This window comes from Sus scrofa, chromosome 15, assembly GCF_000003025.6.
Source record: "Sus scrofa isolate TJ Tabasco breed Duroc chromosome 15, Sscrofa11.1, whole genome shotgun sequence".
Lineage (NCBI taxonomy): Eukaryota > Metazoa > Chordata > Mammalia > Artiodactyla > Suidae > Sus > Sus scrofa.
In genome coordinates, this window is record NC_010457.5 from 72,957,641 (window position 1) to 72,975,775 (window position 18,135).

The 18,135-nt window shown below is 34.6% G+C and overlaps 1 protein-coding gene across 1 annotated transcript in view; it reads right to left on the bottom strand.

Moving 5' to 3' along the window:
- Positions 1-18,135, bottom strand: part of SCN7A (sodium voltage-gated channel alpha subunit 7) — an 80,510-nt gene that overhangs the window by 11,494 nt on the left and 50,881 nt on the right. Inside the window, exons 15-19 of the mRNA XM_021075288.1 lie at positions 17,224-17,661; positions 10,319-10,421; positions 8,480-8,634; positions 6,363-6,536; positions 4,246-4,353 (exon numbers count right to left, since the gene is read on the bottom strand). Of these exons, the coding sequence (XP_020930947.1) occupies positions 4,246-4,353; positions 6,363-6,536; positions 8,480-8,634; positions 10,319-10,421; positions 17,224-17,661 (978 nt within the window). The remainder of the gene's footprint in view (positions 1-4,245; positions 4,354-6,362; positions 6,537-8,479; positions 8,635-10,318; positions 10,422-17,223; positions 17,662-18,135) is intronic.

Genomic DNA, 18,135 nt, shown 5'->3' on the forward strand with positions numbered 1-18,135 from the left:
TTTATTAATGTAATGTCATATTGAAACAAAAAGGGCCATCACTAAAGATTTAATAGGCCATATGCCTATTTGAATAACCTAAATAACAAATTTCAGTTAAAAATATATTAAAACTACAGATATTCTCAAAATTCTTGTACTAAAAAAATCATTAAACGGCAACAGAACTGATCAATATAAATACTAGAATAAATAGTCATTTTACTGATTTAACACATTTATCCATTTCCTATACTGTGCCATAAATGGGCAAGACAACTGAAGTTATATATATGTATGAAATGATCTAGAAAACATTAAAATGAGAGTGAAATAGGCCTAGGCTTAAGTGATGGGTATTCTAAAGTTAGGGAGGATTAGCCTACAAAGGATAGGTTGAAGGAGTAGCCAGGCAGATAAGGGGAAGACCAAGAGACTACAGCAATGAAGCCAAGTCAAGAGACTGCTTCAAGAAACACTGAATGGGCAACTGTGCCTCTTACAATCACAGCTTTCTCTGAACCACTCAGTCTCTTGTGAGTCACTCCAGAGTGGGGAGTATGGGAAGTGAATCTGCTACCTAAACTTGAATAAGAGCAATAGTCTATGACCATTGTCTCCATTTCCTCAAATCCTTTTTTTCTTTAATTATTACCACTAGACTCTTATTCTTATCATTTGTCATGGCAAATGTAAGCTAGTGGCTATACCCAATAAAATATTTCCAATCTTTGCTAGGGCCATGCCCCCAGCATGTTGAAGTTCCCAGGCTAAGGGTCGAAGTGGAGCTGCAGCTGATGGCCGATGGCCTACACCACAGCCACAGCAACTCCAGATCCAAGCCGCATCTGAGACCTAAAACACAGCTCATGCCAATGATGGATCCTTAAACCACTGGGTGAGCCAGGGATTGAACCTGCATTCTCATGATTACTAGGCGGGTTCCTTACCGCTGAGCACGATGGGAACTCCCTGTTATTTATACTTTTGACTTCTTTTCCCCAAACACACACACTCTCTCTCTTTTTATTTTTTTTTTCCTGAGGCATCATTCTCTTTTCCACCATTCTAACCTTTTCCTTTCTTTAGCCATTACTGGATACATAGCCTTTCGAATGTGCTTTCTTGCTTATATTCCTTAGTTTTATGTCCTTGAATTAATATTTTTATATTTAATTGTGCTGTTAATTACATTTAATTTTATTTGTAAAATTAAGTTACAGATTCTTTGTTGACACTTAAGGTATTTCAAGAGATGCACTGATGCCTCTGATGAAAAAAATGCTATTAGAAAATACACACAAATGTAAGAAAAAAAAGCAATAGATATTGTTGAAACAAATATCTGAGTAGTAAGAGCTTCCAAGACCCAAAGATTATTAAATACATAAAATTTTGTAATCAGGTAGCTTCCTCATGATATACCTTCAGAGATAATTCAACTACAGAATTTCCAGAGGATGAGATGAAGATTTAGATCTGGAATTGACCTTGATCTAACCATAACTGACCTTGAATTGTCTGTGGCTACTATCTCATTGCCATTCTAATAAATTCACAGCATCAAAAAGTACAATGCTTAACTTCTGACAGAGGCAGCTTCCGAAGCAAATCTGTTCCTACTTTTCTCTAATTCGAGGGCAGACAACTTACTGATTTTGGTACTCTTTCTTCACCTTTTATGTATCTAAATTTATTAGGGAAAAAAAACAAACCCCAAAACACCTGATATTATCCCAGAATGTTTTTTACAATAAGGAAGAGCTATTTTAGTTACATTCATTATCTAATTTGTTTGTGTTGGTGAATATGAGTGCATGTGTTTCCCAGCTATCATTTAGGTATAATTTATAAAGTTGTGTAAATTTAAGACATACGAGGTGATGACCTGATATACATATACAATGTGAAATAAGTCCCACAGTTAGGCTAATTAACATCTATCCTTAGGTATATGGTGAAAATGTTTTAGATCTATCTACTCTGTTAGAAAATTTCAACTATAGAGTACAGTATCATTAACTACAGTCACCATACTGTACATTAGATTCTTGAACTTATATTTTTAAATGAAAGTTTGTATCCTTTGAAAAACATCTCTACATTTCCCCCATTCACAGCCCTTATGTTTTGAGTTAGTAGGCCATGGGTAGTCTATAATCCTAGAATATTCTATGAAATTTTCCTGTCACTAAACTGAATTTGTGCTAGAAATTTGGTTGTATCATCATTCCTGAATCTTACATTTCTTTTCATTTTCTATTTTCAGCTTGTTTTCCTCTGTATTTTGGTTTAAAAGCACTGGGGTATTTCACCACTTTGTGGACTTCCATAATATTGTTAATTAAATGTTTCATAAGTTATAATTACATTTGTAATTACATTTGTAATTCATAAATTACAATTAACATTTTAGATTTTTGTTTTCTAGGTATATGATAGTTGGAATTTTTCTGTATTTGCTACATAATCAAAATATTTCTTTCTCAACACCAGCACATCAAATGCATTTGGGGACTAGATTGACCAGTAAGAGAGTCATATTAATTACAAAATATTGTCAATCATATACTTGCATATGTATTAAAATATAATTAACATGCTTACAATGTATAAACATATGTAAACACATGTATATCATATAATCATATTACAGTGAATGATAAAGTGGTACTATTAAAATTTGGAAGTAAGATTTTGGTTAAATATATATTTTAAATTACTTATGTTTCTGTTTGGATTTATAATAGTAAACTCAATATAATTTCAAGTTTTGAAATAAAAATAAATATCCACCTTTTATCCAAGTGGAAAGATTTTTTTTTGGTCTTTTTTGTCTTTTGGGGGCTGCACCTGCGGCATATGGAGGTTCCCAGGCTAGGGGTCTAATCAGAGCTAGAGTTGCTGGCCTATGCCACAGCCACAGCAATGACAGATTCGAACCATGTTTGCCACCTACACCACAGCTCACGGCAGCGCTGGATCCTTAACCCACTGAGCAAGGCCAGGGATCGAACCCACAACCTCATGGTTCATAGTCAGATTCATTTCTGCTGCTCCACGACGGGAACTCCCCCAAGTGGAAAGAATTTAAGTATTGTAGTTTCTTAATGAATGGCATTTAAATGTAATATACAATGTATAAACTATAAAAACAATACAACTTAAACATAAATTTCTTACTGTATCTACCTACATATAATACGTGATATTCCATAATATTAGTCGAATAGTCATGCTAATGTTAAATAATCCATATAAATGACAAAGGCAAGGAAATATAAATGTACGATTATAAAAAAAGGTAAAATTAAACTTTTTCTCACATTTCTACATAGAATTGATCACTGTATATCTACATAATTATACTATTTGTGGTGGTCAAAGTCTCTTTTTTCTTTTAGGCTGGGCCATAAGGGATTTCCACTATAGGCCCAAAGATTGAACACTGGCCATTTCATATGGTTCAACCTATTAGTTTCCCTCACATTGTTCAGAAGAATCTTTAACATGGGAGAGGGAGGACTGGCAAGAATTCATAAAATTCGTGATGTGACAAAAGGGAATTTATTTTAAAATTCAAATTGCTATTTCATTTAGTAAGTCAATTAGTGTGCATGATATGCTTATCACTTAAAAAGGTTATCCAGCTGATTAAAGTTTTATTTTCTATCAGTTATATTTTTAATATGGAGAGAGATAATTTCATTTATATTTGTATATATCTGGGTTAGAATGGTATTACTTTATTTATTTATTTTTTTTCGTCTTTTTAGGGACACACCCTCAGCATATGGAAGTTCCCAGGCTAGGAGGTGAATCACAGCTGAAGCTGCTGGCCTATACCAGTCACAGCAACACTGGATCTGAGCCATGTCTGTGACCTACACCTGGATCCTCAACCCACTGAGAAAGGGCAGGGATTGAACCCGTGTCCTCACAGATGCCAGTCAGGTTTGATAACTGCTGAGCCATGATGGGAACTCCTAGAATGGTATTACTTTTTGAAACTATATTTTCTGTCTCATCTATGAGATATTTTGCTTATCTTTATTAGTTTTCATATCTCATGAGCAATAAAGGTCTAAAATCTTAGTAAGTATAACCAATGAAGCTTTTTTTATGTGTGTTAATTAGCAGCATACAAAGTTTTTGTATTAATATTGTTAAAGATACAAACAAGAAAACAACAAAGCTTGTGAGTTTATGGAAATGAATTAATCCTAAATAAAAATCTATAGATTAAATTAGAAACTTTGCTCTTACCTTCATTCTTTCAAATTGAGATAGAACTCTGAGCGCACGAAGGAATTTAATGGAAATAAGTGGTTTCAGTTCTTCCCGAGATTTGCCCATTAAGCTAAGACAAAACACCTGGATATATTTTAAAAAAGCAAATAGAATTTAAACTTCAATCAAAATAAAATGATCTTTTATTACAGAAAAGATACATAGTCAAAGTCTACTAAAAATTTGTAAAATATAATATGTATTTCAGTATATCTTGATGTCTTACAGAAAGGTATAAGAAAATCTTTTTTTTTTTTTTGTGGTCTTTTTGCCATTTCTTGGGCCGCTCCCACGGCATAGGGAGGTTCCCAGGCTAGGGGTCGAATTGGAGCCGTAGCCACCAGTCTACGCCAGGGCCACAGCAACGTGGGATCCAAGTTGCGCCTGCGACCTACACCACAGCTCACGGCAACACCAGATCCCTAACCCACTGAGCAAGGGCAGGGACCGAACCCGCAACCTCATGGTTCCTAGTCGGATTCTTTAACCACTGCGCCACGACGGGAACTCCATGAAAATCATTTTGTTTTAAAATCACTTTTAAAAAGATAAAACAAAACTATTTTCTGGTACTAGGAATATATGTTATTGAGATAAGCAAAAAAAAATGTATATTTGACGTTCTTTATGGCAAGAATTAATATTTATATTCACTTTCATTTTGAAACTATATTAAGACTCAATTTCATGATTATTTTCAATATAGTAATAGTACACAATATATTCATTAAAACAAAATTTGGAATATATTTATATATACATCCAAATGTAAATATAGTTAAGACAATATACAAAATAGGATTTCAGAGAAGAGGCACCAAGGAGGAAATAAATATTGTTGTGTTCAAGTATTTACTACAAAATATATAGTAAAATACTTAAGTGATTTTTTAAAGTAAACATATATGCACAAATATGATTTAAGTCCAATAAAAGTTAATGGAGATTAACGAGGTGGTACAGCTATTATTAACTTTTTTGTACCTTCATATTTTCTGTATGTTAAAGGTGATATAAGTGAAAAAACGTTCTCTTTTACTTTCTACTAAAGAGATGGTTGGTCTTGAAGTTGGCTTTGAAGTAAAGGTATCACATACATAAGCATAGAGGGATGTGGACACAAAAGAATAAAAATAAAGAAATAGGAAGGTGGGTTGCAGGCATAGTCTGCTTTGGTTGAAGTAAAAGGTTAATATGCAAGAATTAATTTAGAAGACCAAGGTCCTCCTGCACTGTTGGTGGGAATGGACGCTGGTACAACCACTATGGAGAACATAGTGGAGGTACCTTAGAAAACTATCCATGGAACTACCATATGACCCAGAAATCCCACTCTTGGGCATATATCCAGACAAAACTTTCCTTGAAAAAGACACATGCACCCACATGTTCATTGCAGCACTATTCACAATAGCCAGGACATGGAAACAACCCAAATGTCCATCAACAGTTGATTGGATTAGGAAGAGGTGGTATATATACACAATGGAATACTACTCAGTCATAAAAAAGAACAAAATCATGCCATTTGCAGCAACCTGGATGGACCTAGAGACTCTCATCCTGAGTGAAGTAAGTCAGAAAGAGAAAGGCAAACACCATAGGATATCACTTATATCTGGAATCTAATATATGGCACAAAGGAACCTTTCCACAGAAAAGAAAACCATGGACTTGGAGAATAGACTTGTGGTTGCCAATGGGGATGGGGAGGGAGTGGGATGGATTGGGAACCTGGGATTAACAGATGCAAACTATTGCTTTTGGAATGGATTAGCAATGAGATCCTGCTGTGTAGCACTGGGAACTATGTCTAGCCACTTATGATGGAGCATGATAATATGAGAAAAAAAATGTGTACATGTAGGTGTAACTTGGTCACCATGCTGTACAGTAGAACAAAATGTATTAGGGAAATTAAAAAAACCACTTTTTAGAATGAAAAGGATGGATCTTAAACACCACATATGAGGAAATATAGGATGTTGGTGACTGAAAATATATAGAGAGAAGGAAAAGAAAGATATAAGTAAATGGAAGAGTAAGTCATAGTAAATCAAAAAGCCTTTAAATTTTTTCTTTAAAATACGTACAATAACAACTATGAATTCTAGTCTGTACCAGCCATTAGTGAAATAGGATTTAAAACCATATGCCATCCACTTTAGGAGCATTTCCAGAATAAAGATGTAAGTGAAGATCATGTCAGCATATTCCAATAAGATTTTAATAGTCTTTCTCTGATCAATATATATATCTTCAAAAGCCTGTGGGTAAAAAATTTAAGGATTAGTGTACATGTAATTTTTAAAAACTCTTTTGGCATAGAGGGGAATGAGATCCTATTTCTATATGGTGAGCATGGTCATAGATTCTAGTCTCAAGGGCTTGTTCACTTGGTTTAGATCTACTCGCACAAACCATATCCATTTTCTGATCCCATTCCTATAGCAGACATCATTGATTCCAGAACCTCTACTTATAGAGACTGAACGTGGGTTCATAATTGTTCTAAATATTGATCCAAAAAGTCTCTCTCAAGTCAGTTAATCAAACTTGAGGTGGAACTTTTAGTCACATATGACACGGTTCTTATCTCTAATTCCACATAGCTATCTCACATATGTATACATGCCGCTTGCTAATAGAAGAGCAGAAATAAACAAAACCCCCAAAACGTGTGTTTTCAGAAATCCATACTACTATTGCATGAAAAAGTCACAAAGCTTATCAGATAAAGCAATGGAAACACATGAATATGAAAAAAACTATAATGTTTCTCCAAAGTTTCTCAGTTTTAATAGGTCAATCTCAATTTTACTGTGGAGGAAGCAAAATCTGATATAAAAAGATAACTTCCACTTCAATTAAAACATTAAAGATAGGCAAACCAATTTGTGGTAGCTGAAGTCCATGTACTGGCTACCCACATGGAGTGGGGAAGTAAATGTGAGGGGTCAGACCACGGTTATGGAGTCCTGGAAGTAATGTTCTACTTCTCAAGCCAAGTGACAGTTACATAGCAATATTCACTTGGTGTAAATACTTTATGGTACAATTATTTATATGGTTTTCAGTATGTGTGCTAAATGTCAATATAAAGTTTACTTAAAAAAATATATGCTGTACAAAGTCTGGTTCCCAACCATGACTCCTTGTCTGTTCTGCATCTTACCATTAACTATTTCTTGTATATTATTCTCTGATTTTTAACAAACACAAGCAAATATCAATATACACTCCATTTTTCCTACTTTCCTACATAAAGTGTAGTGTGCTGTGCACTTTATTCTAGATCTTTCTTTTTTGCACTTATTACTATATCTTGTGCAGTTGCAATATCATCGTGCAGACAGCTCTTGTTTTTGCTAGAGCGCTACAGAGTATCCCATTGGATGACTGTACCACAGTACATTTAAACAATCACCTAACATGGATTTTTTTTTTTCTTTTTGCCTTTTCTAGGGCCGCTTCCTGTGGCATATGGAGATTCCCAGGCTAGGGGTCTAATAGGAGCTGTAGCCACCGGCCTACACCAGAGCCACAGCAACGCGGGATCCGAGCCGCGTCTGTAACCTACACCACAGCTCACGGCAACGCCGGATCGTTAACCCACTGAGCAAGGCCAGGGATCGAACCCGCAACCTCATGGTTCCTAGTTGGATTCGTTAACCACTGTGCCACAACGGGAACTCCTAACACGGATTGTTTTTGTTTTTCAATTTTTCGCTATTTTACAAAAATTTCTTCAGGGCATAGCTTTGTAAATGCGTTTAATACATGTGAAGATTTTAGGATAATTTCTCCAAATTAAAATTACTGGGTCAGTGGGTAAATATATTTGTAGTTCAAAGGTCCTTCAAAGTATATGCAATACTTCTCTTTCCTTATGCAACATATACAAAAATAATAGAAAAATATATGCATATTATTAAACTGTTTCTTATATGAAACTTTATTAAAATAATAATTTTCTTTTTTCTGCTATAATTTATATATTTTAAAATTATATGATTTTTTAAATATTTAATGAGGCACATACAGACTCTGTAAGAGTGTGACATATGTCTTCCAAAACTAAAATCATAGAATCATAGAAATTTGGTGCCATAATAAGGACTCTGGGGAAAATAATTTGGCACAGTGACTTTATAAATTAACAGGCTTAGGATGCATTTTTCTCATAAAAATATTACATGCTTTCACTTACCAGAGCACCTGTGCTGAGTAGAGTAACAAGGCCAATGAAACACTTAAAGCAACTATTTTCTACTATTTTACAGCAAGTTTTCCCCATGTTCTGCCAAATTTTTCCTTTCTTGGATTCTCTATTGATTTGAGCAGAGGAAGATCTTCGTTCATAACCTGCCGAGAATGAAAATATTAAGAACAGAAATCTAGAAAACTCATGAAAAAGTAAACATCTCAAATGTTTTAGCAAGTATTTATTTATTGAATCTAATATAGGTGGTCTTTGATTGACAAACATTTGATTTTTACCCCTACTGTAGTGACCACTTCAATTACTGAGGAAAAAAAGAAAAACTTGTGAGTTTGGTAATAGTTGGAAGAAAGAAACTCTGAAAGGCAGGGGTAATTTAGACCATCCTCTCACTCTGCTGGACTGAGCCCAAGAATGGAGTTTATCCCCCCACCCCTTTCTACAAAACACACACACACATACACACCATCTTCTGAATATTACATTTTTGTACAAGGCCTTAAAATTCATTCTCTGAGGATTCACATGGCGTAATAAGCATTTCCACTTAAATATACAAATATTTAGGATGTGTTAAGAGGTATATATATTGAGTTGACTAAATTGACTTAAGTGGCATGGGGATGGAAATTTTGATTGATATAATTTAAGGAACAAGATTGGGCTGCAGAGTGCTTTGTGGTAGGGTACTGGTGTATGAGACGAAATTCTACCTTCTGTTCAAGAGAGTTAGCATAAGGAAAACATGAGGCTTGAGAAGAGAGTGATTGATTGGTAAGAAAATGACAAATGGAGGGGGGTGGAGTTTAAAGTCAACACATTTTAGAATTTTACCTAGAGTCCATTTATACATCTTTGGTCAGAAAAATATAGGAAATGTTTCATCACTGGTCTTAGATGATACAAATCCTAGAACTAAAGCTCCTGAAAGTAGATTCTTATTTTTAATATAGGAATTTAAATATTTACATACCCAATGAATAAGTCAACTGACTGAAGCCTTATACATTTCTCAACATTCATATGGAATATAAAAATATTACATGATTTGTTTTCCTATAAAAGTTATAGGATGTCTTCATATGAATATTTTATTTTTTTTTATTTTTGCTTTTTAGGGCCTATGTGTGGCATATGGAAATTCTCAGGCTAGAGGTTGAATCAGAGCTGCAGCTACTGGCTTACACCACGGCCACAGCAATGCAGGTTCTGCGCTAAATCTGCAACCTACACCACAGCTCACTGCAACGCTCGATCCTTTAACCCATTGAGCAAGGCCAGGGATCGAACTGGCATCTTCATAGATACCAGTCAAGGTCATTACCACTGAGCCACAATGGAACTCCTCATATGAATATTTTAAATATTGATCCTATTTCATGAAGTATAAACAGAAACATACACTAATTTAATATGTTAATAATCCTATGAATTTAGTGTTATTATTAACCTCATTTTACATATTAGGAAATGAGTCAGAGAGAAGGTAAATAAAAGCTAGTAAATAGTGGACCAGGATTTGAACTTAGGCTGCCTGATTTCAGAAACCAATTCTCTTAACCTACTGCATTAGACTCCTTAGGAAGTAAGCCCTTTCCCTCTTTTCCAAATATTGACTTTTCCCTTAATGTTTACTAAAAGTTTCTATCAGGATTCTTGTGGGCATGTTCACGTGTGATCACACCCAAACACGTTTTTGTGAGTGTATTCCTTAGTCAAATTAATAAGCCCTTTAAAATTAAAAGTATACTCAACAGTATTATTTAGATTAAGGGAATTTTGATTTAATTTCAATATAATGATCAAAGGAATTTATTTTTTTCTTACCATTTTTAAAATGCTTCAGCTTTTCATGTTCATAGACCATTTCCTCTTCAGAGATAGCAATATCAACTGTACTGCATTCAGATGAACTAGATTGCTTTACCTTCTGAAAAGTCAAATCCCACCAAAAAAAGTTGTGAATAAAGTTTTTTACTCCCGGTAAAGTTCATCTCATTTTTAGAAAAAAAAATTATATACAGAAAGACTCCTGTCAGGTATAAAAGACTTTAGGCCAAATTCATGATTGATATGAAAATGCATACATACCTCTGGGAGTAGAAGTTTTTAAAACATATAAAAATTAATTTTAACTAAAATAATTTTAAAATTAAAACTAACAGTTAATAACACTGTTCTCTTAAAAGGTATATATAGGCTATCTCCAGTTTCTAAAAAAGAAGCTCTAGGTGGAGTATATAAAAAGGAAATTATATTTTGTATATCATTTAATTTTTTGCACAGTATGTGTCAGAGAAATGAATTAGAAAGCTTTGTTGGCTTTAAACCATATATGGTGAATTGTAAGAAATTCTGGTGCCAATAAAAAAAATAAAATATCCTTAAATGAGCAAATCTTTAAAAAAATTATTTCATTTCCTTTTGTATCTTCTTTATTGTTGATAAAATAAGGATATAGCACTGCACTGATTTGAGAGTAGACAATAAATAAAAATTTTAAAATGTTTTGGCATTTTATAATTTGGCAACTATAACTCAGATAAGGGAGAAAGGAAAAAACCCAGAAAGACAGCTAAGTGATCAGGAGATTCTCAGACTCTAGGAAAAAGACTTTAGACTGTTGATGCTGCAGATGATCCAAGATATTAGAAATAAACTGGAGGCAAAGATGGATAATTTACAGGAAACACTGACCAAAGAAATACAAGATATAAAATTGAGAAGAGGAAGGTACAAATGCAGAACACTGGAGATGCACTTGCAATCAAGAGACCAATAACTTAAAACAATTTTGTATATATATACTCTTACATCAAAACTTCAGAGTAACTGCAAACCAAAAATCTATAATTGATACACAAACAAATAAGAAAAATCAACTCAAATACAACAGTAAAGATAGTCATAAAACCACAAGAGGAGAGAAAAAAAGAAGAAGGGAAGAAAAAAAGCAACAAAAGCAAATCAAAAGCAACTAATAAAATGGCAATAAGAACATACATATCAATAATTACCTTAAATGTTAATGGACTAAACGCCCCAACCAAAAGACATAGATTGGTTGAATGGATACAAAAACAAGACCCATATTCATGCTATCTTCAAGAGACCCACTTCACTTCTAAGGACACATACAAATTGAAAGTGAGAGGATGGAAGAAAATATTCTGTGCAAACGGAAGCAAAAGAAAGCTTGAGTAGCAATACTCATATTAGAAAAAATTGACTTTAAAATGAAGAATATTTTAAGGGACATGGAAGGACAATACATAATGATCAAAGGATCAATCCAAGAAGAAGATATAACAATTTTAAATATCTACACACCCAACATAGGTTCACCACAATATATAAGGCAACTGCTAACAACCTTAAAAGGATAAATCAACAATAACACAATGATAGTGGGGGACTTTAACACCCCACTTACAGCAATGGACAGATCAACCAGACAGAAAATCAATAAGGAAACATAGGTCCTGAAAGAAGCATTAGACCAGATGGACTTAATAGATATTTATAGGACATTCCATCCAAAAGCAACAGAATACACATTATTCTCAAGTGCACATGGAACATTTTCTAAGATTGATCACATCCTGGGTGACAAATCAAACCTTGGTAACTTTAAGAAAATTGAAATCATCAAGCATCTTTTCTGACCATAATGCTGTATGAATGGAAATCAACAACTAGAAAAAAACTGCAAAAAACACAAACACGTGGAGACTAAACAACATGCTACTAAACAACCAATGGATCACTGAAGAAGTCAATGAGGAAATTAAAAAATACCTGGAAGCAAATGACAATGAAGATACGACACTCCAAAACCTGTGGGATGCAGCAAAAGCCGTTCTAAGAGGAAAGTTTATAGCAATACAAGCCCACCTCAGGAAACAAGAAAAAGCTCAAATAAACAAGCTAACTTTACATCTGAAGCAGCTAGAGAGAGAACAGACAAGAGCTAAAGTTAGTAGAAGGAAAGAAATCATAAAGATCAGAGCAGAAATCAATGAAATAGAAATGAAGAAAATCATAGAAAAGATCAATGAAATGAAAATCTGGTTCTTTGAAAAGATGAACAAAATTGATAAACCCTTAGCCAAAGGAAAAAAGAGAGAGGACACAAATCCATAAAATTAGAAATGACAAAGGAGAAGTAACAACAGACATCACAGAAACACAAAGGATCATAAGCGTCTACCATATGCATCTATATGCCAATAAAACGGAAAACCTAGAAGCAATGGACAAACTCTTAGAAAAGTACAATTTTCCAAGACTAAACCAAGATGAGATAGAAAAGATGAACGGACCCATCACAAGAACTGAAATTGAAAATGTGATAAAAAAAAACTTCCAACAAACAAAAGTCCAGGACCAGATGGCTTCACAGGCGAATTCTATGAAACATTTAGAGAAGAGCTAACAAACACCTCTCCTTCTGAAACTATTCCAAAAAATTGCAGAGGAAGGGATACTCCCAAACTCATTCGATGAGGCCACCATCACCCTGATACCAAAACCAGACAAAGATACCACAAAAAAAGAAAACCACAGGACAATTTCACTGATGAACATTGATGCAAAAATCCTCAACAAAATACTAGCAAACCACATCCAACAATACATTAAAAGGATTGTCCATCATGATCAAGTGGGATTTATCCTAGGGATACCAGGGTTCTTCAATATCCACAAATCAATCGGTGTGATACACCACATTAATAAATGGAAGAATAAAAACCATATGATTCTCTGAATAGATGCAGAAAAAGCCTTTGACAAAATCCAACACCCATTTCTGATAAAAACCCTTCAGAAAGTGGGCATAGAGGGAATCTACCTCAACATAATAAAGGCCATATATGACAAACCCACAGTGAACATCATTCTCAATGGTGAAAAACTGAAAGAATTCCCACTGAGATCAGGAACAAGACAAGGATGTCTTCTTTCGCCACTACTATTCAACAAAGTTTTGGAAGTCCTAGCCACAGCAATCAGAGAAGTAAAAAAGAAATAAAAGGAATCCAGATTGGAAAGGAAGAAGTAAAACTATCACTATTTGCAGATGACATGACGCTATACCTAGAGAATCCTAAAGACTCTACCAGAAAACTGTTAGAGCTCATCCACAAATTTGGCAAAGTCCAGGATACAAAATTAATACACAGAAATCAACGGCCTTTCTATATACTAACAATGAATGATCAGAAAGAGAAATTAGGGAAGCAATTCCGTTTACCATTGAATCTAAAAGAATAAAATATCTAGGAGTAAACCTACCTAAAGAGACAAAAGACCTGTACTCTGAAAACTACAAGGAACTGATAAAAGAAATCAAAGACGACACAAACAGATGGAAAGACATACCATGCTCTTGGATTGGAAGAGTCACTATTACCAAAATGACTATACTACCCAAGGCAATCTACAGATTTAATGCAATTCCTATCAAATTACCAAAGTTACTTTTCAGAGAACTTGAACAAAATGTAGTAAAATATGTTTGGAAGCATAAAAGACCCAGAGTAGCCAAAGACATCCTGAAAAAGAAAAATGGAGCTGGAGGCATCAGGCTCCTGGACTTCAGACTATACTACCAAGCAACAGTTATCAAAATTGTATGATACTGGCACAAAGACAGACATATAGATCAGTGGAACAGGAGAGAGAGCCCAGAATTAAACCCACGCACCTACAGCCAACTAATCTATGAGAGAGGAGGCAAGAATATACAATGGAGAAAGGACAGCTTGTTCGATAAGTGGTGCTGGTAAAACTGGATAGCCACCTGGAAAAGAATGAAATTAGAACACTCTCTAAAACCATACACAAAAATAAACTCAAAATGGATTACAGACCTAGATATAAGACCAGATACTATAAAACTCTTAGAGGAAAACATAGGCCAAACACTCTCTGACATAAATGATAGCAACATCTTCTCAGATCCACCTCTTAGAGTAATGACAGTAAAAACAAAAATAAACAAATGGGACCTAATCAAACTTAAAAGTTTCTGCACATCAAAGGAAACCCTAAATAAAACAAAAAGACAACCCACAGAGTAGGAGAAGATCTTTGCAAATGAAGTGACTGACAAGGGATAAATCTCTGAAATTTATAAACACCTCCTACTGCTCAATATCAAAAAAAAAAACCTTCAAAAAATGGGCCAAAAACCTAAATGGACAATTCTCCAAAGAAGACATATGGATGGCCAAAAAAAAAAAAAAAAAACACATGAAAAGATGTTCAACATTACTCATTACTAGAGAAATGTAAATCAAAACCACTATGAAGCAGCACCTTACACTGGCCAAAATGGCCATCATCAAAAAGTCTATAAACAAAAAGTTCTGGAGAGGGTGTGGAGGAAAAGGAACCCTATTACACTGTTGCTGGGTATGTAAATTGGTGAACCCACTGTGGAAAACAGTATGGAGATTCCTCAGAAAACTAAAAATAGAACTACCATTTGATCCAGCAATCCCACTCCTGGGCATCTATCCAGAAAAAAAACATGACTCAAAAAGACATATGTACTCCGATGTTCATTGCAGCACTATTTGCAATAGCCAAGATATGGAAACAACCTAAATGTCTTGACAGAAGAGTGGATCAAGAAGATGTGGTGCCTATACACAATGAAATATTACTTGGCCATTAAAAGGAAAGAAAAAATGGTATTTGCAGCAACATAGATGGACCTAGAAATTATAATGCTAAGTGAAGTCAGCCATACAATGAGACACCAGCATCAAATGCTATCACTTATATGTGGAATCTGAAAAAAGGACACAATGAACTTTGCATAACAGACACTGACTCACAGACTTTGAAAAACTTATGGTTTCCAAAGGAGACAGTTTGGGGGTGGGGGGATGTGCTGGGGGTTCGGGATGGAAATGCTATAAAATTTGGTTGTGACGATCACTGTACAACTATAAATGTAATAAATTCATTGAGTAATATAAAAAAATCAAGTAATTATGCAACCTAAATGACAACTCCTGAGGCGTCAACATTTTCAATTATATTAAGTTCCATTTTTTCCATTTTTATGTATTATACATATAGCATATTTAGTATATTTAGTATATATATAGTGTGTGTGTATGTGTATATATATATATATATATATATATATATATACACATATGTATTTGCTTTTTAGGAGTGCACCTATGGCATATTGAAGTTCCCAGGCTAGGGTGTCGAATCAGAGCTACAGATGCCAGTTTACACCACAGCCACAGCAATGCCAGATCAGAGCTGTGTCTGTGACCTATATTACACTGCTCATGGCAATACCAGATCCTTAACCCTCAGAGTGAGGCCAGGGATTGAGCCTGAGTCCTCACGGATACTAGTTGGGTTTGTTTCTGCTGAGCCACCATGGGAACTCCTTTTTTCCCCATATATTTTCATATCTCAGACTTTCTAATGAGATTGGCAAGAAGTTTCCCAGAACATTTTCACATGATGTGCTGCAACAAGTAGCAATTTTACACAGAAGTGGATGGCAGTACCTGACTTATAGTGTTGTAATTTAAATAAAATCAGCTAGCACTCTCTAAATACTCATAAATATTTTATTTAACTGAAGATATAGAAGTGTGATGGAGAAGATATTTTTCATTTTCTAATAATGGTATTACTTAAAGGAAAATGAACTTGAGAATATTGGGTGTGCTGAGGAGTGAAAACGTTTCTCTAAAACAAAGATGCCTTCATTAGAAAATGGAAGGACTCTGGATAATTGAAACTTAATTCCTGTTAGAATGCCAACTTGATAAGTTATTAAAGAGAGCAGCTGCCAAGCCAAAAGAGGTCTGGGAGATAAGGTGGTGCCAGAAACTTTGGAGACCAGCAAAAAGACATTCTCTGCCTTTTCCCATCCAGGGAATGAACTAAATCGATTCTCCTGTGAGGTCCAATGCAAGAGGCCCACAGTGTAGATATGATCTCTGTAGATACAGCTTCATATTAAATGATACCTCTTAGTAAGACATTATGCTGCTTATAAATGAAGACAGTAAGACTGTATCCAGTAGAGCACACTTTTAGAAGCTGATTGAACAGCAGTATCTGCCCTTCTTTGAATGTACCCCACCCCTCTTTTTGACCAGGGGTTTATTAAGCTACAAAATGTTCACAATTCAAAGTGATTTTTAGTTTGTTCTTTCAATCCAACTCAATTATATATATGTTGCAGAAATTAACAGACAAGAATCTTAAAATTTAGCAAGCAAGTATCTTAGCACTCTAGTCCAATCTTAAATTTTAGATGATAAAGCCCAGGAGCACTTAATGATTTATCCAATAATACACATTGATTTATAAAATGTATGTTTCATTATGTGCTTTTCATCACCCCATGCTGCCTGTTTATTAGCTCATTGAATATTATAATTATATTATCTAACATTTACTAAGTACTTACTATATGTTGGGCATTCTTCTATACACTATCAAACTATTTTTCTCTATCCTTATATCCCCTCTAAGAAACAGATAAAATTTTATTCTCACTTATGGTGAGGAAACTGAAGCTTAGAAAGTTTAAGAAACTTTATCAGGAGGATAACATCAGGAGCAAGGAGTACTATAGGTAGGGACAGAATGGTTTATGGAATTCTAGAATTTCAGCACGGATTCACTTCCTTATCAACAATGTCAAATGAACAACAAGCAATCATGATATTAAAACAACTTACCTCTTTGCTGCTTCCATCACCTGACTTACTCTGAATTTTCTTATTGTCCAGATTTTCTATATCAGACTCTTCTGATGCAATCGGTACAGTTTCTGAGACACTTGGACTGGGGATAAGTGACTGACTCTCATTTTCGGTCATTGTGTTTTTCTCTGTGCCACTGCTTTTTTCTTTATCCTTGAGGAAATCCTGGGTGTTGCTCAATTCAGAGAGAGTATGGTCAGAAATATTCTCTTTAACATATATATCACTTATATTATCCATTGTTTTCTCTAGAACCTTTTTCTTTTTGCATAATATTTTTGGAAGCATATAGTTTATTCCTCTTTTAATCCTTGCCATTGCACAGTGGAGATTTTTTGCTTCATCATTCTCTTCAATTGTTGCAGCCTTGTATGAACTAAATGAGCTGACCAATGCCAAAAACAGGTAAAGTATCTGAATGAGAAAGAAACTGAAGTTAAATGCAGCTCACTTTTTTGTTTCCTTTCAAACAACAACAAAAAATCTTTTAAAAAAGTTGAGCTGAGATTTGAAAACAATATATGAAACTACAGTGCTATTTAAGGCAGTTAGTTCTTACTCATCTACAGTGGGTCAGGTGCTGTGTTAGGGGTTTGTATAGCCAGATCTCATCTCAAGGGTACAACTTTGTATGACATATCACTTCTTTCTCTTTTACAGATGAAAAAAACCCACAAAGCTTACAGATGCCAAGTTATCAAAGATCACACAGTTTGAACTCATGTCTGTCTTATTCCAAAGTTTGCTTTCTTTCGCAAAGACAGGCTGACTCTCCCAAGGTGAGAAAATGAATTGCTGCTCCACGTGGCTGACTTCCTTTCAACCCTAACCAAGGAAAATGTGTAATGACATCTTCATGGATTCTGCAAACCCAAGAATCTCATGAGG